Genomic DNA, 24,726 nt, shown 5'->3' with positions numbered 1-24,726 from the left:
TTTATAGCTAGGTAGTATATGGTTGTAAAGATACATTCTGAACTTCATTTGCTTTAATGACAACCTCAAAGTCTAGGCAAAATGCCTCAGATTTTACCTTTTTGTGTTTTCAAAATAGTTTTTATTAAGTGGTATGATCATTTTCACATTGCTATTTTCTCAGCATACTTTTGGTCTAAGCACAGTTGGTTGCTGAATTAGTTTTCCACAAAAAGAAAGACCTGTCGTCCTGCATCTGTAACTTCAGTGTGTGGATACTTCAGAGCCCAGCATCTTGCTTGTTCTTACTGTTGATGACCATCACTTGATGGCTATCTATCACTAATTGATTCTTTTCTGGCCACTTGAGAAATTCTAAACTGAAACCATCTTTTACAGTATCAGTAAAGGTATCTTTCTAAACAACAAGGGGTACCTGCATATTGAATCCCACCAGACATTACAGACTTGATGTTGTAATTACAGGCTCAAAATGGATAGCCAGTGATCATATTCATAAACCTATTGGTCTCTTATTATTATTGGTCTGAGCCTGGAGAGAAGTCTCTGGGGAGACATTGTATCAGCCTTTCAATACTTAAAAAGGGCTTATAAGAAAGATGGGGACAGACTTTTTAGTGGGGCCTATAGTGATAGAACAAGGGGTAATAGCTTTAAACTGAAAGAAGGTAGATTTTGCGAAGAAATTCTTTACGGTGAAGGTGGTGAGAGAGTGGAGGAACAGGTTTCCCAGAGAAGCTGTGGACGCCCCACCCCTGGAAGTGTCCAAGGCCAGGCTGGATGGGCTTTGAGCAACCTGGTCTAGTGGAAGGTGTCCCTGCCCATGGCAGAGGGTTGGAACTAGATGGTCTGTAAGGTCCCTTCCAACCCAAACTGTTCTAGGATTCCTGTGGGCTCAAACAACACTACCGAAAACTGTTGTCTGGAATGTGAAGTGTAGGATGTCATTAGCCTTCTCAGTTCCCCTGGAAGTTATTTATTTAAAATAAAAGCAAGAGAGAAGGAGAGGAAAAAAACAGACAGTGTGTAAGGTATCTCTGTGGCAGAGAAATTCTGTTCCACTAAAGGAACTGCAGAACTGCTCTTCCTTTGAATGCAGAAACATCAGACACTAAGACTTTCTGTTAGTATTTCCACCCTTTGGGACCCTCAGTTCACAGGTGGCACACAGTGGGTCAGGGTGACAGCAGTGTACCATATGGGCACTTCCATCTACCCATGTGCATTTTAAATAATGCCACATTGTCCTGAATCAGTCTGCTCAATAAACTGCTGGTGGTGATGGAGATGCATGCTGTCTTTGCACTAATGCTTCAATCTCCGCTACTTACAGAACACTTAAACTAGCAACTTAATATTGAAGAATTTGAGATGATTAGCTCTAACAGAACACTTCTCTGAGAAGTTGGTTTTTTTTCATAGATCTGAGGGGAGTCAAATTTTTGCTCAAAGACCTCCAGGCAGAAAAGCGGATCTGTTTTCCTTCTACTAAAATGTATTGGGCACAGAATTACTGCGAAGACTGCAGGAGCCAAACTTGTCTGCTATTTCATTAATTTCTGGTGGTAGAGACCCGTCTTTTTGCTTGCTGTGAATGGAAGACTACATAAAGGTTATACTCATGGCTCTCTAGAAGATAAATTAGGACATACAGTGCTGGAGAGTTGCAGAAAGGAATTCACCTTCTGTCTTTGTAGCCCAGCATAAGACAATTCTTCTTTCATATTTCCTTTAGAATGACTGGAGAGTGAGGAATTAAAAAGATTACCTGCTAGGCTACTGAAATCACAGTAATATTTTCTAATGCTAAGATAAACCGAATACGTAAGACATAACTGAAGTATGCATATATTGCAGGTCAACTAGCAAAATCAGTTTCACTTGCTTGCTTGAGGATGTGAGGCTAGCCTTGCACGATGTGCAGCACTGCACTAGTCCCCTGTGCTGCAGTTTGGAGGTGTCCTTCATTTTGAATGCTCTGCAATAGCGTATATAATTGAATTGAACACCCGAGTAAGGGAGAAAGAACTATTAACCTGCATTACTTTGTAATTTTTCTGACAAATGTTTAAAAAAGCCTCTTAGAGATAAGTTAACAAAGTATCTCATACCCAGTTTTTATTTTCCTACTAACTTTGTACAAATGAACGCTCACCCAAGTGATTCAAACCCGGCTCACTTACATTCTACCACCATCTAGGATGAGTCCTATATTCACCTTCTAGAGCTATATATATGTTGCTCTTCTGGTTTTAAATTTAAAATGACATTTTGCTATCAGTGGAGTTGCTTTTGTTTCATATTAGCAGAAATGAAATCAGCACATATGCATGTGAATACATATCAAAAGAGAATTGTTCAATCACAGAAATCTTCCATTTATGCCACCATTTCTGTACTTTCCCAAGAGATGCAGACAATTTCCAGGTCATATTGAATAATGGCAAAAGTCAATTAAGCATTTTTTACAAATAATAGTTAAAATATCATTTTAACACTTCTGACAACTGGTAAAGGATCTGAATGATATGATTACGTATATAAGATGAGGAAAACTGATTTATTCTGTCTTAGTACCACCATAGCCTGTTCCAAGAGGAACAGCTCCATCAGCTAAATTATAGTGGTATTACTGATTTATGTGTTAAAAGATCTATTATGCAAAGGAAGTATATCAACATTGATTATGCTTATATCTGGCCTTCTGCCTCTCGTTTACACTTAGGTTGCTTAACTTAGGTAAAGTCAGAACAGTGAAGTTCTAAGGTACTTGAAGAAAAACCTTAATAATGGATTTTACATGGCGATTTCTCAGGCTAAAGTAAATCAGGCCCTATCAGTAACTGTAAAGGCTCTCCTAAGACATGCTAAGAAAAGTAGCAATTAAGATATTGATACAAAATGTTGTTCTGCCTTTCCAAAATCAGGATTTATAATAAACCAAATATTCTACAGCATGTGATAAGGAATTGATTATACAATAATCACACTTGTGTGCACAGTTAATTGACAGTTTTTAAGAGACTCCAGATACTTCATCTTGAGATAAATGGAATTTTATTTTTAGGGAGAGAGATTCCTCTTTATAATAAATGTATAAAAGTGCAATATATTAAATACTGACTGCATGCAAGTTGCCTTTTTTTGTTAGCATCATATAAAGTAATCTTATGCAATAACTTATCTCTGCAAGAATACATTTGAACTTATGGTCGAATTAATGCATCTCTTCAGTTGAGTGCCAGTCTGATCATTGCATTAACCACCTCATATAGGACTGTAGGAAAAAAAAGCAAACACAGTTCTCCATTGACAATGTGAAATAACATATTTAAATGGGTATTTTGGCCCAGTTTGGCCCATGTTAACCTATATCCTTCAGCTGACTGTATTACAACTATATAGTTTTGTTTTCTGAAATGCCTGTCCACAGGCTAATTTGATCTGCCCCCAGTTACAGGAACTTTCTGAAGCTATTCTTATTTGCAATTTGTCTTTAATTCAGCCAGTATTGTCAATTCTGTAATGATTACCAGAACTGAATCTGATACATCAAGCAACCTTCTCTTTATGGCAAACAGGATAAAGGAAAGGTACAGAAAAATAATCAGAATAAGATGGCAGGAGGAACATGAAATAAAATTAAGCAAAAAGTGCGGTCTTCTTCAGACGTATTACACTTCATCAATTGTTCAGTTTTAGCAGACCAATTTACATTTAATTCACAAGGATCAGAAAGTATTCCAGAGTGTACATTCATAAAGCAGTATTGTAAAAATATTTTCTTTAAATGGCAGGAAGCAATTACTCAGTGTGATAGACAAGTGTGAATGGAGAAGGAAAAGTGCCTTGGACAAGGACACAGTCAACCTTGAATGTCATGCACAGTGACACAGCATTTTAAATACCTCAAGATGGAAAATATTTTAAGATCTTACTGGAAATGCACAAGAACTACTTTTTTTTTTTTTTTTTTCCTGTGAATGAATGAAAGCCCAGTTCTTATATTTCTCCACCCCTAACACCAAGTGTGACTTGTTGGCTTTAGTCTGACTACAGATGGGTCTAGTCCATGTATACACAAATTGTTTACTCTTAATGGGGAGCAGGAAAGTTCTCCTTGTCCTATCATTATGTTTTTCCAGGATAAAAACGAAATCAAGACCTTTCAAATTGAAAAGAGCAAATCTTCCAAGCCAGAATACCTAACAGCCCATGAAGTGCATAAAACAAAGGCTTTAGAGACTACGTGCTGTTCAGGCCTCGGTTTTAAAGGGAGGGGAATGTTCGTGCTTTCTTTTCTAAGCCTTCTGGCCACGCAATTCTACTTCCGCTTAGTCAGCTTAGCACTTGCCAAACTGTTCATTAGCTAAACTGACTGAAACCCATGAAAACTAGACTACTAAACCAGCTGAGCAAGAAGAGCAATATCGTGGGGTTTTTCACCTAGTTTACTGGCTGGCCAGTTGGGCAGGGCTGGCATATGGGAATGGGAAACCCCCATGCAGCTACGAAGCTGGAACTGAGGAGGTCTTAAGAGCAGGTCCTTTTGTAGCAATGAGCTACGAGAGAGGGTCAGCTGCCTTGACACCAGATACTGATACCAGATGTGCTCCTGAGGAGATGGCAACTGTGTGTTTTGTGTCAGTCTACAAATACTCTGGAACTCCTAAGTGTTTGGAACAGTATCCTACGAAGCGGTTGGCAACTGGGTGATACAATCATAGTATGTGATGCAAGGTTTTATCACAACTATGCACAATTTATCACACAGATACAGTTTCTACATCTATTTCACGTATCTAAATATCACCACTTAACACTGTATTTTTGTTGACGTTATCTTCACTGAGACATAAAGATAAAATAAATCCTTCCCCACTGATCCCTCTCCCTTACATTCTGCAACAGGAAAGAAAAATCAGGAAACACTGACTGAAGTCCTTGCTTAGGCAAACCATTTGGACAAGAATCTTACTTAAACTGTTGTGATCACATAATAGAGAATAAACTAATTTTTGCAAATGGCCTGAATTTCTGTCTCTTCAGTAATTAAGACTTGAGATCCACTGGTTGTTGATCACATAGGAGACAGGCTCCTGAAAAGCAACCTATAGGCACCTCTCGGTTACTCCTGTCACCACACAGGCGAACAAAAAGATCGAAGAAACAGTCTGCTTTTGCAGTACCATTGCAAACAGCCAAAATGCTTAAGAAATTCACCTTGCTGTCTGCAACCTCTGAAAGTTTTCTACTACTGAGATATTACTTATTAGGCTATTATTTTCCCTCATGCTTCTAAGTTTCTATTGTACACATGCCAAATCCCACCTCCCCTTAATAACACTGTCATATGACTTTCTCCACTGTTACAAACCTTAAATGTTTTGAACTTTCTGGCTGTCATAAAGAAATTCTGGAAATTTTAGTATTTAGACAATGATGACAGAGCATATTAATTAAAAAGTAATAAAGGAATAATACATCTACCCAACATTTATCATAATAAGAAGCATCTGGGGAGAACAGTAAGCCCAAATAGTATTTCAGAAAAGCTTAATTTCAAGGAATGAAGATACTATAGTACAAAGTTATGGCCAAAAATATTGTATTTTTAACCAGCAACATTTTTGAAGGGCAGGAACTGTACAATATTAGTTTTTTTCCCCAAAAAACTATTTATGTCCCTCAAACAACACACAATACATGCATTTAATTGACACTTTAAGAACAGCAAATATGATCTTTATTTTTAAATACTGCAAGTTTAAAAATGTATCTGACAGCCCCTCAAAAAAAAAACAATTGGTCAAACACGGATTTCCTGCAGCATGGTAAATGAGGAATCCAGCGACAGACTTCAGCTTAGACTGTATTTTGAGAGGAAAAAACCCCAAACCAACAGATTTATGGTAAAATGGATTCCAGCTGACTTTATATTTTTCATACTACCTTCAAAAACTGCCCTCCTTTCCTTTCTTCCCTTGAGTGAAACTTAAAGTAAAATCCCTTTAGCTATCTAAATAGTGACGCTCCATGCGTTGTTGACTATGTAGAAACGTTTTTGGTTTGATTGATAAAACATTATGGGTAACCAAAAGCCAAAAAAGAGGAAGTATCAGTAGCTCCTCTACTCAAACTAAATATATGGTTTTGCAAGATCTCTACTCAACAGACTGGACAGGGACAGATGGCTTTATTTGTTTAATGTGTATTAAATTTTCTAATTCGTGGTTTATGTTAAAAGAGGGACCGTATTTACAAAAATGTAAATTTCTAAAATACCGTAGTTAATCACCTGCGCCAGCACATTTTAATTCCCTAACTTATGATGGTCTCTCCAAAGTGTATTTACTTTACTGGTCTCTTAGCTAGAGGTAGGTAATTTGTAGGACTTGTTAATACGCTGTGCACACTTCATTAGTTCACTAACGTAATAGTCTGCAGGACAACCATGCACAGAGCTCCAAGAACAGCAGCACATATAATAAATTAATTGGCTAAATTTTACTTTTTCAGGTGGCTTAACATGTTTTTATTTTCTCCCAGTATTTCATTCTTTTGTGAAGAATGTGTAACAAGGAAAGAAAAGGTAATGAGGCTGAGTAATTTGAAAGTCTTCTGCACCTTAAAATCAAAGGCTGGGAGTCTAGCAGTGTCTTTATATGCAGCCCTTTTCCCCCCATTTAGAGTTTTTGCAAATCATGCAGTCAATTCTGACTGAAACTCAGCATAAAATGTCTCTTCTCCACTTTCAAACTTTAAAAAGTGATTCACAATCATGTGGCAGTATGATTAAAAATCGCAGTCCATACACCTTGACAATCAAAAGAGTCTGAATTATAAAAAGTAAAATGCCCTTATAGCTGCATCATCCTATATATGGACAGTGCCAGTTAATTTGTGAAAAAGGCAAGTTTAAGGTTTCTGTAAAACATGTATTACAGCTTTCTTGTGCTAGTGAACATCTAGAATACACAGGTTCCCAAGATGTTTTCCTTCCTTCTTCCCCCATTTATGACATTCAAAGAAATAATGTAATTTTGGCAAAGTTAAAAGGGTTTCTCTCTTGATGTTTTTGCCTTCAGCTTAATGTTAGAGGCACAAACTTCTGGACTCAAGCACTATAAGGCATAGTAGAAACCACCAATTAAAACAACAGCAACACCACCACTACCACCACCACAACAGAACATACTGCAAGTGGGAACAGCTGTGTCATTTAAAAAGGAAAAGTTTTTGTAAACTGTCACACTGCAATGCTGTGTTAGGTGATTTATGTAAAGCTTGCCTTGGCATGCCGAATATTTATTGTTTTTTTTTCAGAACATGCTGAAATGATCTAAACATTGCCACAGGTTCAACTTACCTAAAATATACCAGAAGTAGCCCCGTGGCACACACTCTTGAAAACTTTTGCAATCACAATATAACTATAAAGCATGAGTAAAATTTTGTTTTGTTTTATACAAAACTCAGAACATTTCCTTCTCCCCCACCCAATATCCCATAAGAAAACAAAACAAATTTAAAAAAAAACCAAAGAAACCCAAACCTTTGTTAGACACCACTGTCTGTGTTTTTGGTTTTGGTTGGTTTTTTGTGTGTTTTGTTTCTTTTCTTTTTTTGGCTACAGTTCCATTTATAGCACTGAATCCAGCATGGGGATTGTATTCCCAGGTTATGAGAAGGTATATTATCAGCAGTGGAACTGTGAAAATAAAAGCTGTGTTGCATTTATAGCAAAATTCAGTTTTGTTATGGTGTGTGTAAAAGTCAGTGCTCTGATCCCCTATTCAGAATGTCAGTGTCACTTTTTATAACCTAGATCTACCTGCTTTAGCTTTATTAAATAAAATGCTTCAACTCCTTATTAACAATAGTGACTTTTTGGTTGTTATTGTTATATATAAGCTTTCTGCAGTTTCTGAAAGACTTAGATTGATCTCATGTTCTGTATTTTTTTATGGTATTTTTAGGGCAACAGCATATACTCATTAGTACTTACGTACAATGAAGTATCTCTAAATTACTTTTCTAATAAAACTTATTAGAAAAGTAAGAGTAACCTAACATGAATCTGCCAAATATAAATTATTATTAATTACATTTATATTTAAAGGCTTATAATGGCATAAGTTCTTCTAATACAACTGGTTTCTACACCTGCATAAAGCCCTGACAAGATGTTAGCATTACTTTGAATGTGAATGGCCTCTGCCTGGATGCCTCCAATTTACTTCTGTTCAGGAATGTGCACATGATTTTATAGAGCACGATGCTAGTACCGCTCTGTACTATAGTAATTTTTTTGTTTGTTTTGTAAATAAAAAACAACAAATCCCTAGTCAGAAATAAACTGACAAAATTTACATTCTTCTCTCTTAAAAAAGTAAATAAAATAACATTATTTAAAATGTGAATTAGCTATAAGACATACAATACAATTACATAGATACATATCAATACAGCACATTCAATTTGCCAAAAATTAATGATTACAAAGCCAATATGGATGCTGCCATATATATATATATAGATGTATGTACAATGATATAGCATTCATAATTGCACTATACCTACAACCAGTTTTAAATTACAAGGTGTTTTAAGAGGGAGCAAAACATAGCAACTGTTCTTATTATTGTTGTTTTGGAGTTGGGAGGGTTAAGGATGAAAAACATCTCATTAGTATTTATTGTTAATTTTGGTAATCAGCTAATAAGCCATTCTTTTTTCCAGCTCCCATCTGCTGCTATGAGACAGCAGTAATTTCTGTGTTAATTGCACTCTAGCGCTACTTGGCATTGCAGATAATCAATCCAATTGCATGTTTTCTATAGCTTGCTATCAATCATGCACCTGGTCAAAAAACACCTTTCAACCTAAGCTGCAGAATAAAGGCTCACCAATGTGTGCTGCATTTTTGTTGTTAAAAAATTGCACATTTAATTTTCAAGAATTATTTTCTCACTGTTTCATTTACATTAATTAATCTTTTCTAAAAACGTTGAGAGAGGCTGTTTTTCATTAGCCTATCAGATGTCTGTGAATCAGTTAGTTAACAAGCTACCTTATCAAGAAAGGTTCCTGAACGTGATCTCTCATCAATGATTTCTTGTTACACAACTAAAGGTGCCTTGATATTATTACAGAAAACAATCTCATGTCATATCTGACATAAGGAGAGATCTAAACTGTCTTTAATAGACCACATATGTGTGCATGGTGCACCTCATAGCGTATTCATCCACACTGTTGGTTTTGGCATTAGAAAATGTAACACTTTCTAAAAAAGGGAACATATGAGCTGAAACTGTGTTTATCATTTGGCAGTTGACTCAAACAGGTCAGTTCCCAACCCATCAGCAGTTTGGCATTTCAATCAGTATCTTATGTTTCAAGAGCATTGGTTTTATAAAAAGCCAGATTTGGCAACATTATTTTATACAACAACAACAAAATTTCTACTGTGGAAAAAGAACACTTTAAAAGCTCTAACTTAAGAAAAAAACCTCCACACAACTGAAAAAAACCCCACCACTGTTGCAGGCTGTAGCCACTGGGGAAAATGTAGTGTCTATGACATTTCTATTTGGCATTTGTGAATAAAGGAAGAAAGAAAAAAATGGCACATGGCAATTAAAAAGAGATTCGAACATATTCCACATACATCCCAGGTTGTGTCTTAATTATTTCATTACTGTCTTCTGTGCATTGTTCCAAACTGTGAAAATATGGTTAAATTTAATATTCTTAGATAATTGTAACTCTATTTTGCAATCCCAATACTCTAGTCTCAAAAGTAAGACAGAATGAAGACACTCAAGTAAAGAATTTAAAAATCACAGTATCAATACTTTTTATCCTTCAGAGAAAGTACATACTGTAAATTTAGAATAACTGATGACTTAAATTCTGATGATGGTATTTTCCTGACCAAACCACTCAGCAGAAAATATTTCACCCAGGAATGCAACCGGGAAAAAAAAGGCCATTGTACCTTGTAAAAGATAAGGGGGGGAGGAGGAGGAGAGAGAAAGGGTCAGGGAAAGAGGAAACCAGCTTGATTTTGTTTCAATAGCAAAAAACTGCTATCCTTTGAAAATGTACGACTGAGAATTTAAAACACATTGAGTCACAAGGTTTCGCCTAAAAAATGAGGAAATGTGCTGTGAATGTACTTCAGCATCTTTTGTTTTTCCTCCATATAGTTTAAATAAAATCATAATATTAACTACAAACTCTGTGGACATTCACAGAGTCCAGGCCGGCAATAAATTAGTATTATGCAAATTGTTTTCACAGATAATACAGTCCCTCTTGTATATCTTCAATCACGCAAAGTTGGTTTTGGAGGGCCTCCTAGGCACAGTTAGACCAGGTTGTACTCCTTCAGGTTTAACTGTAGAATCGTGTCCTTGACAGCAGCAAAGACGAAGCGGATATTCTCTGTGTCTGTAGCACATGTGAAGTGGGAGTAGATAATTTTGTCACTGTCTGGATTCAGATCCACGAACATCTTCAGGATGAACTCCCGTGCCGCTTGTGCATCCCGTTGTGGTCCTGATAATTAAGAAAAGAAAGTCAGTTTTCTTCAAGTGGATTCAGTATTTGAACATAATTTCTGTGCTGCTGCATCCTCCTCATTGTTACATGGCAATACCAGTGCTCAGCTGTTACATGCAGCTCTGTCCTTCAGTACTTACGAAATCTGTACTTCGGAGGTTAGCACTTGCCTGCCTATTTTTGGAGGGGCACACCTGCCCTGAAGTGGGTCTCTCAGGTGGTGTGTGGAGTATTCATACTTCAAGCTTACAGTTGCTAACATTCCCCATTTGGATAAGTCTATTGAATGTAGGTAGGGAATGCACTGAAAAGAATTCACATACTTTCTGGTGTGCTGCAAATCCATGTGGAGGCAGGGCAAGATTCTGCAATATATGGCTGTATGCACAGGAATATGTATGTACATACATACAGATGACACATTTCCTGAGATTTAGGGGTCTAAACAGACCTCTGAAGCAGGATAGAGAACTGTTCAACAGTTCTACACCTTCTAAACCACAACAGGGTCGTAGCATTTGGATTGGCGACCCATACTCTATACACAGCAGCAGCATTAAGTCTCACAGTGCCATGAATAAATTTGCAATATTTGCAAAACTCTTCAGACTTTCAAAGACAATGATTTCTTCAAATTAAACCACTTACTATTTTCAACAACTTCCTAGTATTTTGTTAAGCAGTAGCTAGACATTCATAGTAGCTAGACAGAGTGCGCTTTCAAAATATATTCACTATCAAAATCTATGCACTATTCAAAGCCTATATCCAGATTTGCTTACCTAATCACATGTCTACTGACTATCATGTAATTTAAATTTTTGTTTGAGTGTAGATGAAGTACGGAAAACTGAGGTTTGAAAGGATGTTTATGAACTCAGCAATTTAGAAAAAAAATTTAATGAGTCAATGTTAAATTTAGACTGCAGAGTGGTAGGGATCTAAACAATATGGAAACCTGGAAAAGGACTGCCATATAAACCAGTAGGTTTCTTGTTCACTGCTCCCTGATCAGCAGTTTTCAAAGAGTGTCTCTATGTGATACATTCAAAATCTATACAGGAAGTATTACACCAATATTTTCTCTTCATTTCCTCCCAGCTAGGCCCATCTTTGTCTCTGTCCTCTCTCCTTCTCCCAGCTCTGCATTCCAGCCTGTTAGTCAGTCTTCCAGCACTAGCCATGCAGGGATGTCTTCTTGGGGTCGCCTCAGTCCCCCTCCCCATACTGTTAAAATACACCATGCAGCAGAACTGCTTAGCTTAATTTAATCAGTCCAATTTGCCACCCTGCCTAGCAGTTCTTATTCCTATGTTACCTTCTCCCTTGTGCAGAAAAAGCAATGGGAAGAGCGATCCAGCTAAAAAATACCTAATTCTGATCTCTTCCACAGATCATCCCCCCTCCCACATCTTCAGCGTGCTGAGACAGACAAGGGGACCACATGGTGACCTCTGAGAGCCACAGACCCCATCCTGCCACCAGAAGAAATCAAATCAAACAATAACCTTTGTCTATGGAGTTAAGTCCAGCAAGACCTGCAGAATTAGGAGATGAAGACTCTTGAAGACTTTCAAGCCTTGACTTCAACAGCCCTACCAGTCCATAATCTTTTTTTTTTTTTCTCCCCTCACCGATAGGAAAGGACAGGAGAAACAGGGTTTCTCTGAGCTGAGTGGTTGAGTTTTGTCTGTTTTTTTCTGCACAAGCGTTTTAACACAGGCTTTGTTGTCACTTAAGTGGTAATAACAGAGTAGACCGTACAGTCTTTCCACCTTCATGATGACCTCTAGGGAACCTGTCATACAAATTAAACTCAGAAGAACAAGCATATTTCTATTCAACTGCCACTTCTCCTCTGCAAAGCACTATGAAACTAAGCTCACACTGACTCATAAATAATACAGTCTGATCCTGCAGGCTGTTTATTGTTTCCTTCCCTTTAAACAGGAAACAAAATTTACGTTTTTCCTATTATTAGTTTCCATATATGAACAAGGGAGTTTAAATTTTTTATTCAGCTTTCAGATCTGCTAAAACAGATTTCATTTTTTTTAAATAGGAGCATTTAATTCTTTGGACCTCTTATTATACGAGTTTGATTTTTCTCTATTACGAAGACCTCAAATCAGTTACCTGAAAAAACTTTGCTTTTTACCTCAGGAGAACTTTCTGAAAGTACAACAGAAGTGAGGAATGCATTTTTATTTTTATTTTTTAGCTTTTATACTTCAGTTAAACCCTTACCCCAACTTATGAAAAAGGACAGAATGCAGTTCACTGCTAATATGACAACACTAATTTAAAAGTCAAGCACTTCCTGTGAAAAGTTCTGCCATCCTACCCACAATTACAGCAGAAAATGAAATCCTAGCAGTTTAAAAAAATCCCACAAGTTCAATTGTATTTTAAACATTCAGATGATTAAAAATTGCAAATTACCTTTCTTTTTCCTTCAAAGAGCAAAATATAACGAAGGATCTATCTGTCTAGCATTTGGACACAGCTATTACAATTTGTCGCTACTGCACTGTAAACAGAACATGAGATCTGATGTTATTATACTTACCATCGTATTCTGGAAAATAATCAACTAGATGGGAGTACATAATTTTCTCCTCTAAGAGATCTTTCTTATTTAAGAACAGAATGACTGAAGAGTTCTGGAACCATGGATATGTGATAATTGTCCTAAAGAGTGCTTTGCTTTCTTCCATTCGATTCTGGAATTAAAAAAAGAGTGGAATTTTGGTGGTAAAAAAAATTGTACAAAAATAAATTAATGCATTTCACTTATTTGGAAAATGGATCCTTTTGCACCTTCATACCAGTATGTAAGGTTCTAGTAATTAAATTACAATTAATAAGCAAGCAGTTAAAGAAATATGCAGACATTTTGCTTTTGCAAATTCAATTGCTCAAGTGTAAGTATTCTCTAAAACACAGGTCATGAACACGAAAATTCTAACAGGTACACGTATGCACAATTATGGCCAGCCAGCAACCTGGTGGGTATTGAAATGCATGTGATGCATGGTAGGCACAAGTATAGCACAAGAAGACATAATAACCAATTCAATGTTTAAGACCATTACTTATAGGTCTTTACCAAACTTCAAATGCTGAGTTAGGCAATTCTTAGAAAGAGGTCAGCTTTAAAATAACTGCAAGTAAATTCGGCACCTGAAAACACTTCTACGTCAAAGGCTTATGATATAAAATCTAAAAATCTGTCCATCACTCTATTTGTTTCTAACACTGTTCAGTTAGCCTTTATATAATGGCTTAACTGCTGCTGAAAACCACTTTGCATTACAGCTGAAATAGAAGTGAAGCCTACAGTTCTACTTGTAACACTTTACCGTCATTGTAAAATTATGTTATGATTTGATACAGTTCTGAAGAACTGTAAGGCTGTCACAATGTGGTTAATACAGAGTCAGAACAAACTGAGTTCAAAACAAAGGAATCAACTTTCTCTTTTTATCATTATTATTTAAAGCTGCAGCCTCCTCAAAAAAACATTTTCATCACTGAGCTGGGCTCCAGAGAACAACAGCAAGGAGGTGAATCTTGCAGATTCTGCTGTTGCTGAGCCATAACAATGTCAGATAACTCAGACAGTTTTGCAGTAGGTGTACATTTACTTGCATTAATTTGCATTTTTTAAAGACCAACATAAACATGAAGAGTAGGAATTAAAAAAACCCACCACAAACAACATCCGAAAACCAAAAAAAAAACCCCATCCAAAAAAAAAAACCCTAAAAAAATTCCCTTTTGTAGAAGTTGATGGTTTGGTATCCTATGTCATCACAGTATCTTCAAGCAATTTGTAAAACTTCAGTGCATGTTGGAGTGGTGGCTGAGAAGAAATAGCTGAATTTATAGACTAATAAACTTATGCAGAGGAGTAAAACCTTTGCTTTCTTGCAGTCAGCTCTTACGACTCATATTGACTTCAACACTGCCAGGATTCTAGTCAGAAAGCAGAAAAGCTGAAATATCAACAGGGCTGATCATAAAACCTAAGTCCTTAGACTAACTGTTAATCAGACCATATTTTCTTCTCAACATGTTACAAGACCTTACGGAAAGACAGCAGAAACTACACAAGATAGTTTACACTTTTACAGCTTGATGAAAAGGAGAAGGCAATGTAAACTTACAAACTGTTTAAATTACAAACATCTACCTAAACTCATTAACACTTGGTATCTCCTAATATGACACTCAGAAGATGAAACAGCATCATGGATCAATCAGCAGTGTTTTTTCACAGTAAAATAATAAGGTATTGAAAATTTCTCAGTAAGAAAAGTGCACAAAGAAATTACTTTATCTAAGTATTCCTGCTTTTCACAAAAAGCCTTCAAGAGGGCTGCAATATTTTCATCTATAGCACTGATTTCCCCCCGTATACATAACACAGAATTGCAAAGACAAAATAAATAAATCAATTTAGATAAATTCATGAGCCCTCCTCCAGAAAAGCTCAAGAAAACTGTTTTGCAAACATTGTTACTAGACCCAGAGCAGAATTTCATTTTCTGTTTGAAAGGGATGCCAAACAAGATGAAGCAGAAAAGGCATGCAGACTAAAGCTACACTGACATCATGCCTAAAGCAATTTCTGGCATCCTATCAGCTAAAAAATTAACCCTGTAAGTGCTGTGTATCATAAAAACACCAAGAGACACACACAATAAAGAACAAAATACTGTCTTCAATGTAAAAAGAGTATGTAATGTATTATGCATTAATTATGAATTCTGTATAATACGAATTGCAATCCACAATCTCTTTTTTCCTACTATAAATTTATAAATGTCTCTCAAGTCTTTTAAGACTTGAGGCATCTGACTTAAGCCTCTCCTTGATGAGATACACGCTAAAGATTCTACTCAACAGACAGATTGGAGATGAAGTAGCTTTCCATGATTTCAAAGATAGTTCAATTAATTCAAAACCAATCTGGAGTGCCAAAAAAGGATACTACTAAGGCAGCGGTGTAAGACAGCTCCTTCAGAACAATGATGTCATATCAAAGGAAATAATTACAGCATTAAGAAATTTACATAAGTGGTCAATATGTGCAGTCTAACACAACTGCTTCAGGAAAAACACATAGTTCAGGGTGTCAGTAACTGAAGTCAGTCAACAGTACCAGATTATCCCACCCTCATTCACTGCACGGTGTTCTTCAGTACAGTCAAAGTTTCATTCCAGGCAGAAGCCACTTGCCTCCAGAAGCCACCTGCCTCCAAAAGTCATCCAGTTAACTGTATTTACAGGAAGAGCCAGGCTAAGTCTAAATCTATTCCTGATTCTGGGAGAACAGGCTTTAAAGAGGCAACAGAGGAGACTGTTGCCCTTGCTAATTTTGTATTAAATTATCCACTCCAAAACAAAATTAACTGGAAATCAGAGAATTGTGGGAAATTACAAAAAATGCACATTACACTGCCAGAGCCCACCGAAGTAGCATTATTTCTTACGGTATGATAATCTTGCCCTGTACAGTTGTACCAGATGAGGATATTGGGAAGGTAAGACAGTAAAGTCTTGCACACCAAATGGTAGCTCTGAGGAACAGCAACTATCTTAGTATAGATTATTTCAGAGTGTCTATCACTACAGAATGGCCCTTACCACACCTGCAGAATGAAGCAAACAGCAGGGATCAAGACATTAGGAAGGCTGCAGACACATTTCCTAAGGAGTTAGCAAAGGATGACAAGCTGTCCCAATCCGTTATGGAAAAGGTCACTCTGCTTAAGATCCATAATTGACAGGTCTATGAATTTCCATGATCCTTCTCAAGGAAAAGACCATACAATGCTATGTTCTGCCCTTATGACAGAAGCATAGAAAAAAGGCTATCACAGATTATCTTCTCTGACTGTATGTCACATTGCAATGCTCCACAGACAACCACTCCTTCTCAGAAGTCATATGTAATAAGACAGTACTGTCAGAAATTTAAAAGGTGAGATCAGTCAGTTCCAGGGATTCAATGCAAATTTCATATAATTTGTATATTTAACAAGTGTCTTGCAAAGCCTCATAAAGATATTAATCAAGAAAACTCCTCTCCAGTTCATTGTGTGAAATACATAACATTATGTATATATTACTAAATGATTGCTATGGTCAATGCTATGCTATTTCACTGGAAGAAAACCTTAACCTTAGACGCAACAGTGTCAAGAAGGAATTGTTCATGGGTTTGTTCATTTTCTCTGATTGGATCAGCTGGTCTAATAAAATTATTCTATCTTCTTACAAATCTTGCTTATTTTAGCATTTGTATTTTCCCTGGGGATCCTTTCAAGTATGGCAGATGTATCTGACAGCATCATAAACTACAGGGTGGTTATTTGCAGTCACATTAACATCACAGTTCTGACATCTAATGATCAAACCAAGGAAATACAAAATCCGTAATTGTTAACTCTGGGCTTTGCTGGTTTCTTTTCAGTCTGTTATGCATAGACCTACTACTACTACTACTAACATCATAGATGAAAACTCAAGGGGACTTAGAGGAGCAGGGGAGGGGGGAACCTAGTAAATGGACATCCTAACTTCATAGTCAGGTTGGGGTTTTTTTGCTATTTTTTTCTGTGCCTTCTTAGTGCCACAAACTGCACTTACAGTATGGACAATACTACCAAAGTGTAAGAAAACTAAGTACTTAACATGCCCTAAAGAGAAGACAGAGACTCACTGTATATTGACAATACCTGTATTTTCTCTTGATGTGTAGATGTAACACAATAAAACTTAAAGGGTCTCTCTTCTGTTCCCTCCCCATAATTACACATTCAGTTTTTCCACAACTGAGCCCCAATTTAGCAATTAAATAAAAATGCTTACCACTTGCCTCAATTATGGGAAATCTCACTGGCTTCTTCCCTTTCCCTATCCTTAAAAGGAAGGTAGACAGGATCTCGTTAAATACATACCAAACTCTCAGCACTTTTTAAAAACTGTCCCAAAAGCCAGCACTGTAAACTTGAAATTAATATGTATTACAAACAACAATCAGCCTCTGCCTTCTCCTTTTGAAACTCTCCCACATACTGAATCAAAAAATTTGCTTTTCAGTTTAACAGAGTCATCAGAAAGTTTAGAAGATGGCAAAGACACAACAAAAGAAGCACAAAGGTGAAATGTTATAGCTTCAGTACTAATGGAAAGTGATGGACTTCCTAGGAAAACATTGCGATCTGTATTTCAAATTTAAGAACTGTTTTTGTTAAACTTCTCAGCATAGTTACAATGAAGAGCAAGTGCAGTCAGCTTATGTGGGGGCAGCTGATAAATATCCAACATAAGCTCTGAAGATGAACATTAAGAGAAGAATTAATCTTATGTTATTAACATGTAAAGAAGCTGGATTCAGTGAAGTACTTAAGCACAATTCTAAGTATAAATGTGCATGTACTCCTGCAAAGCTGCTCCTTTGCTTATCACTAGGTTTAAGTCAACTTCTTGCTGTCAGATGCTCTGTTAGGAAAGGAGTAGGAAATTACCATCGTATGTTCTTCCATTTTTAAGTAGCTCTTCCCAAGAAGCAACCTTCTACATTCTCTGCACTAAGACATTGGGATGCTTATATCTGGAGAAGAATTTTGCCTTTATTTCACTGGAAACTACTCATTAGAAAATTAGAAACAGTAGTTTACAGTTTAGTTCCAAAATCAGACTTTTCATGTAACAGTAATACTGCTCCTACCCAATACACATTCAGTCTGGCTACGGCTTCTGAATAAGGGCTAGGTCTACCCATGGTAAAAACACTACAATTAGATGACAGCAGTTACTATTACAACCTAAGAGAACATAGAGAGCATAATTACGTACACACACATCAGCAGGACTGCTGCTGCACTGCTGATACCATTTAGAACTGTACAAAAGGAGTAACAACCCTACCTTTGTAATTTGTTTAGACAGTTGTGAAGTGTTCACAGTGACTGTCACACATCTTCCACGGAAGTGGCAACAGAGTATTGACTCTGAAATGTTGGCTAGAAGGCATCACTAGAGTTCATCTACTTTAGTCTTTCACTCAAGCACAACTAATGACACCACAGAAGCCTGCCAGTCATGGCTTTGTGGCAATTCCTGAAAGCCTCTACAGATGGAGATTTCAATACCTCTCTGGTTTCTCTGTTGCACTGCTAAACTAACACCCAAGGGAAAAATGTTTCCTCATACAGAGCCTAAACTTCCCAGGCCACAATTTGTTGTATTGTCTACCTAGAAAAGTTTGCCTTCATGACACACTTTTCCAGCTCTTCAAATACTCATGGTAATTATTAGCGTCCTCCTCACTAGACTGAACAAGCTGTCCCTCACCCTGTCTTCAGCTCTGGGCCCTTCATGCCTTTCCCAACACTTTATGTGATCACTGAATTGTGTTTATAAACCCTTTGCAATTATTTCAGGGGGAAATGCAAAGGAATTGTATTAAGGATGGTGAACAGACCAAAATTTTGATATTTTGTCACTCAGATGTGTACTTTATAGAAGTTTTGCAGGAATTCAGAGATGGCCTAAACACTCTTAAGCAGGTATTATTTGCTTGAGCAGATAAAGCAATATAGGTCCTGAGTTTACCGTAACAGAATAAACATTCTAACACGGCTTCACTATTTTATTGTAGAATGATTCAAGGATTAATTGAAAAGTATAACGCAATTAATTTTTTAACTAATCAATCTCTGTTTAACCTTCTTCGGTCTTTCATCTCTCATTTATACAATTTCTAAGAGCAAATCAGCTTTTATGGATGCCATGGCAGATAAAATGTTTTTATTCCAGAAGTAATTTTTCCAACAATACTGCTTATTCTTCTCTAAAATTGCTCTTAAACAGCTTTTCTGTTGCCAGTGATAGTTTGTAACATTGGATATTTGTCATTTGCCTTTATTAAACATACAAGCAACATTACTGCCATGATATTTTTAATCAGTTTAGTTAAAGAATGTTTGACAAGATGAAATTGTTGAATTATGCACTGTTCTGAAAAATACTTGTCATTAACAGTATGCACTTTTAGGTATGGAAGTACATCGTTTCACGTTAACAGTATTTTCACTGGAAACAGGGATAGGATCACAAGGAGTATACAAAAAGGCCAGCACTGCAGATCTGACCTTCTGTCAGATGCAGTGTGAAGGAAGCCTTGCCAAACCAAGCAAGACAGTGTGGCAGGACAGGAACAGTGGGCAGCAAGCAGTATTTAATAGTTCATTCAAGCCCTTGATGTGATTTTATGAGCCAGCTCTACCTCACAAAATTGCTTCCAGAAAAACCTTATTTCAGCTTCAATGGAAAAGGCTGCAGAAAGAAACTCGTGAATAGCTAATACATAGAAATATGCAGCTGGAGCTGGCTCAAGGTTTTCTCAGCAGCTGACAGCCATCTGCAGCAGTAATGCCAGCCTTCACAGAAACCCCGCTCTGACAGCAGCAACAGCTCATTGTGGCCTCCTTGGCTTTGCAGGCAGCTGGCATAAGGAAAATGAGCAGCAGGATCACTGTTTTCACCATCCTCCAAGGTCTGCTGGCCTCGGCAACTTCCCTGCTCTGCTTATGTCTACAGTCAATCCCGAAACGCACAAACGTACATTGGTATCACCAGCCATTACACCAATTTTCTCGTTATGACATACAGATGCCAGGATAAAATTCTCCCATCCTCCACACAAACCAACCCAGTCGCAAATCAAATGTAAAATTACCATCATGAAACACAGAATAAAAAATATAGTGCACAAAATCCAAAAGTGCATAGAAATACGTTAACTATAAACAGATTATATAATCTTGGATAAGATTATTCCATTTTCTTATTGAACACCAAGAAAAACCACTGCACTTACTAATGAATCATAGGGCTATCCAGTTTTATAACTAAAAACATGTTTTTATGAAACAAGAATAAAAATAAAATTAAATGTCTTTGTACTATGTACCTCTTACTATAGAAAAGTTTTTGTATAGATGGTTAAACATTAATTCAAATATAACTAGCATACAAACCCTGTTTTCCCACTTTTTTATCTAAGTGTAAACTCTTACTCTTCCTCATTTTGGAAGATTAAAATAGTACTTCCTTCCACTTTTTTTTTTTTTTTTTTTTTAAATCCTATACTTTCAGTTTTCATGTTAAAATGATGGATTTCTAGTTTGGATTCATGTATTGCAATTCCCTTTGCTGTCTGTTGCTCTGCAAAATTATGCAATTACTCCTGCAGTTGCAGAAATAAATAGAATTGGCGTAATTTATAAACACTTGACTCTAGAAGTCAAAATCTGAAAAATACCTGAAGAGCGCTAAAATAGCATTTAAGAGCTGTATCAGCTGGTACCCAGTGAAGGGAAAGCAGCATCTCTCAGCTAACATAGTGCTTTGACAGAAAAGACCAAGTACAATGAAACAACACAGAAGCAGCAGTGGAGTTTCATGCATTACTGTCTTTATGGTTGTCTAGAGTGGCATCTAGTGGGCATACTGTAACTTACATATTGAATGAAAAATGTAGTAAGTAACTTCTGTCTTTAAAATTGCTAGTAATTTAAATAGTGTCTGTTAACAAAATCAGGATTTCACAAATTGTAAGGGACTGAATGTTGTTGAAGTGATGCAAGAGAAGGTGGTGAGGAGGGAAACAAGATGCATTTTTCAGTCAACAACTGGCACTGTGTACGTAACTATGTTTCTGCTGGTAACAAATGTTTATTTGACTGAGAGGGCATTCAGAAACAACTGTAGAAGAGGAGGTACTGACACAATAGACCTTCAGGAAAAAAAGCCGAGGTTAATATTTCAGAAGTTGTTTAGTATCACAGTAATGGACTTACATTATTTTACCTGACAAAATCTTGTGCATATGAATGGTATTTGGTGGGAAAGTCTCTATTAATTAGGAACGTCACCATCCTCCAAATAAGACTTCCAACAATTACTGAAGTAGAATCAATGCCTAGCTGCACAGAAAGACCTACAGTGTATGCCTTGGCTAGAAATCTAATAAAGCTGTTACATGAAAGTTGGGAAATAACAGGAAATCAGGAAGTGGAAGGTAAGTGCAGAGTCCTCCACTACAGAAAAAAAGTAAATACAGTACTAAACCGGAAGCGACTCAGATTTTTGTCACTCGTATGAAGTATAATCTCGCAGCTACACTGCTATAACTAGCTGTCTAAGAAAAAACCTGTGACAGTTGTACAAATACTTTGGTGAATAACTCAAATGCAGTAAGAGACAATTTCAAACACAGAGCTCAGTAGTAAATACTTTCTTCACTGGTCTTGAATCTTTCTGCAAACTAGCCTGAGAAAATCTTCTGGCAGAGGACTGGGAAGACATCTCTGTAGGTGAGAACTGTACTTTTAAATCACCTGGGAGCAGACTTTCACCTCTCAAACAACTTAAATTTGCAACACTGAATGCAAAAATATACAGCAATTTTATGTATCCAGCAGAGGGACAGATGAACCAAATGACAGCTGAAATCCATCAACCAATCTGTTCAATAAACACCAAAGCACAAAAATACTGTACAAAAAAAAGTGGTCCAAAAACATGGTCCAAACACTGCTGTCAGATATTTCCAAAATAAATAAAAAAAAGACTGTTAAATTAATTTTGATGAAGTAACATGAATGCCGGAATAATCAGTTTTTCATGAATACCTATGTACTTTTGAGAAAATTGGGTGAAAATATTTTGAAATTAAATTGTTACTGAAAAAGGCCCTTTTCTGGACAGTTTTGACACTGGTTATTGAAAAAAGTAAGTGGCAGTTCCCTTTGCCAGCAAGTGCTGCCAATAGCAACATTTACCAGCTGCACTTCTGGCAGCCTCTGCAAGTTAGGTTCACAATCATTCAACTTCCCATTTCCATTATGAACCACCCATTTCAATAAAAAGAGAGGCTCTAACTCTTCCTTATGCAAATGATGTTACCCAGTACTGATACTTTACGTTCAAAGGATTTCTTATCCACAAACCAAAAAGAAAATACATACGCATAATTGTGAACAGGTAAGAGCAGATACAATACATACAGCAACACGGTTTGGCACAGGTGGTTAATGTGTTATTTTCCCTGGTTTCCAATGAGTTCTGGAGATTTTATTTCCCATGGAAACAACATTGCTAAATAATTATGAAGACCATCTGAGAATTTTAAATCTGTCTGGGAGTTCACGTTATCCCTCTGCCCTACACTCAATTGTACTGGATTGCTGAATGTTGATGCAAAAAACCAGACAACTAAAGTATTATGTTTATTCACAACGCAGAAAAGGAGAAGTGCTCTAATCTCAACATTGTTTTCTTCCAGCCTTCATGCTCAGCCATTCAGGATCAGTTTGTGAATAAGGAACACAAAGTGCTGGAAGAGAAGGGGAAGCATGCCCAGATGTGAACAGCAAGATAATTCAGATGAAAAAATGAAATACGTGCTTCAGATAACTGCCTCCATAAAGAGTGAAAGTATCCTGAACTCTGTGGCTTCATGCCATTTCTTATTTCTTGTCACATCAAAAGAAAGTGCAACTGGAACATGGCACCAACTTGTCACCCGTTAACAGATCCCAGTGATGAAGTTCCAGCTAGGCTTTGGACACTCTATTTTGCAGATGTATTTTGTCCAGATTCAAAACACGAGCATGTATGCTTGCATCTACATATCTGTATAGACACAAAAATGAGTTCACATTAAAAATACCTATCCTGGGTTTCATGTAATTATTTTCATGTAATTTTAATACATTAGACTTTAACTGGAATACCTTTTAACAAACCAAGCAATATTGATCCTTTCTACTTGGGACAACCCAAGAATAATACAATTTTCCATCTATCAAAAGAACTGACATCCTTGCACAGTACCTTTATTCAATACTTGGAAGCACAGAAATACTGCAGAAAACCACCCTACAAAGTTCCTTCAGTTTCAGTTTGCAGTTGTGGTTGAGCTACTGAATCTCTAATTTTCTAAATATTCTGTTTTGCCTTCATACAAGTGTTACTTCTGATAAAATTGAAAACAGTTCTTCAGCGTAAATTAAGTACTGTGAAGGTAACTACATTAATTCATATAACCACTAAATAAAGTAGGGTTCTTCAGTGTTGTAAAGAAACTATGGCAAAACCTTATAGCATGACCACAAAGATGCTCCCCAAAGAAACGAACGAAAAAAACTCCTTTCACTTAACTAACTGTGACTTTTTCTACTTAGAATCACAGAACAATTTATGTTGGAAAGGACCTGTGAAAGTCATCCGGTCCAACCCCTTGCTCCCAGCAGAACTAACTTCATCATTACATCAGGTTGCTCGTGGCTGTGTCCAGTCAAGCTTTGAACACCTCCCCCCAGGATGGAGATCCCACCCCTCTAAGCAGCTAATTCTGCTTCGCTCACTCATATGTAGGCATCATCTTTCAGCCCCTGTGATCTCTGAACACCAAGCTAAACACATTTTTACTATGGGTCACTGTAGTTACAGACTGTTAAGCCACTAGACAGTTTTAATGATCCCCTGGTGGTAATGTTTTGGACAAAGCATTTTTAAGAACGAACTTTCCAGATTATTTAGCTCCACACTGCTTACAAAAGAGACTCTACCAGTCAAACGTCCCTTCCTCCTTCCACCTCTCCTGTTTCAGTTGTCTGAATACTGCTTCAAATCCCTGCAAGGTTTATGCAATGCCTTTTGCAAATGTTTCTTGAGTCACTTCCAGATCTACTGGTTCTGTTCACATCTCAAAAATATTATGCTTTCCTACTGCTGGTGCCATGTGAACATCTACTACTGGTAAATGAACCTCGTATTTTGTATCTCAGAAACCTGTAAGACTTGATGGGGAATTACAGCTGCCCTTTGCTCCTAAGTAACAGCCACTTCTTTAAAACTTTATAAACTCAGGATGAATCTGTAAGACAATGGGATGCTGAACATAGAAAGAGGGCATCAAGTTTTAGCAGCAGAATTCTCAACAGTGCAAGCAGCAGTCTGTGTGCAACTCTGGCTGCTACACCACTGTACACTATGCAGCAGCAATGGAGCAGGTTTAGACAAGTTTCCAGGGAACTCCTTCTGTTCAGAACAAGGAGAACGGTAACACATGCA

At 37.0% G+C, this 24,726-nt stretch overlaps 1 protein-coding gene across 1 annotated transcript in view; it reads right to left on the bottom strand.

Moving 5' to 3' along the window:
• Positions 1-3,034: 3,034 nt before the first annotated feature.
• LOC130142524 (guanine nucleotide-binding protein G(q) subunit alpha) overlaps positions 3,035-24,726 on the bottom strand; it is a 136,296-nt gene continuing 114,604 nt past the window's right edge. The window contains exons 6-7 of the mRNA XM_056324646.1: positions 13,139-13,292; positions 3,035-10,566 (exon numbers count right to left, since the gene is read on the bottom strand). Coding sequence (XP_056180621.1) covers positions 10,376-10,566; positions 13,139-13,292 — 345 coding nt within the window. The 3' untranslated portion in view covers positions 3,035-10,375. The remainder of the gene's footprint in view (positions 10,567-13,138; positions 13,293-24,726) is intronic.

Source organism: Falco biarmicus, chromosome Z, assembly GCF_023638135.1.
Source record: "Falco biarmicus isolate bFalBia1 chromosome Z, bFalBia1.pri, whole genome shotgun sequence".
In the NCBI taxonomy this organism is placed as follows: domain Eukaryota; kingdom Metazoa; phylum Chordata; class Aves; order Falconiformes; family Falconidae; genus Falco; species Falco biarmicus.
This window is presented reverse-complemented; position numbering and strand designations above follow the sequence as displayed.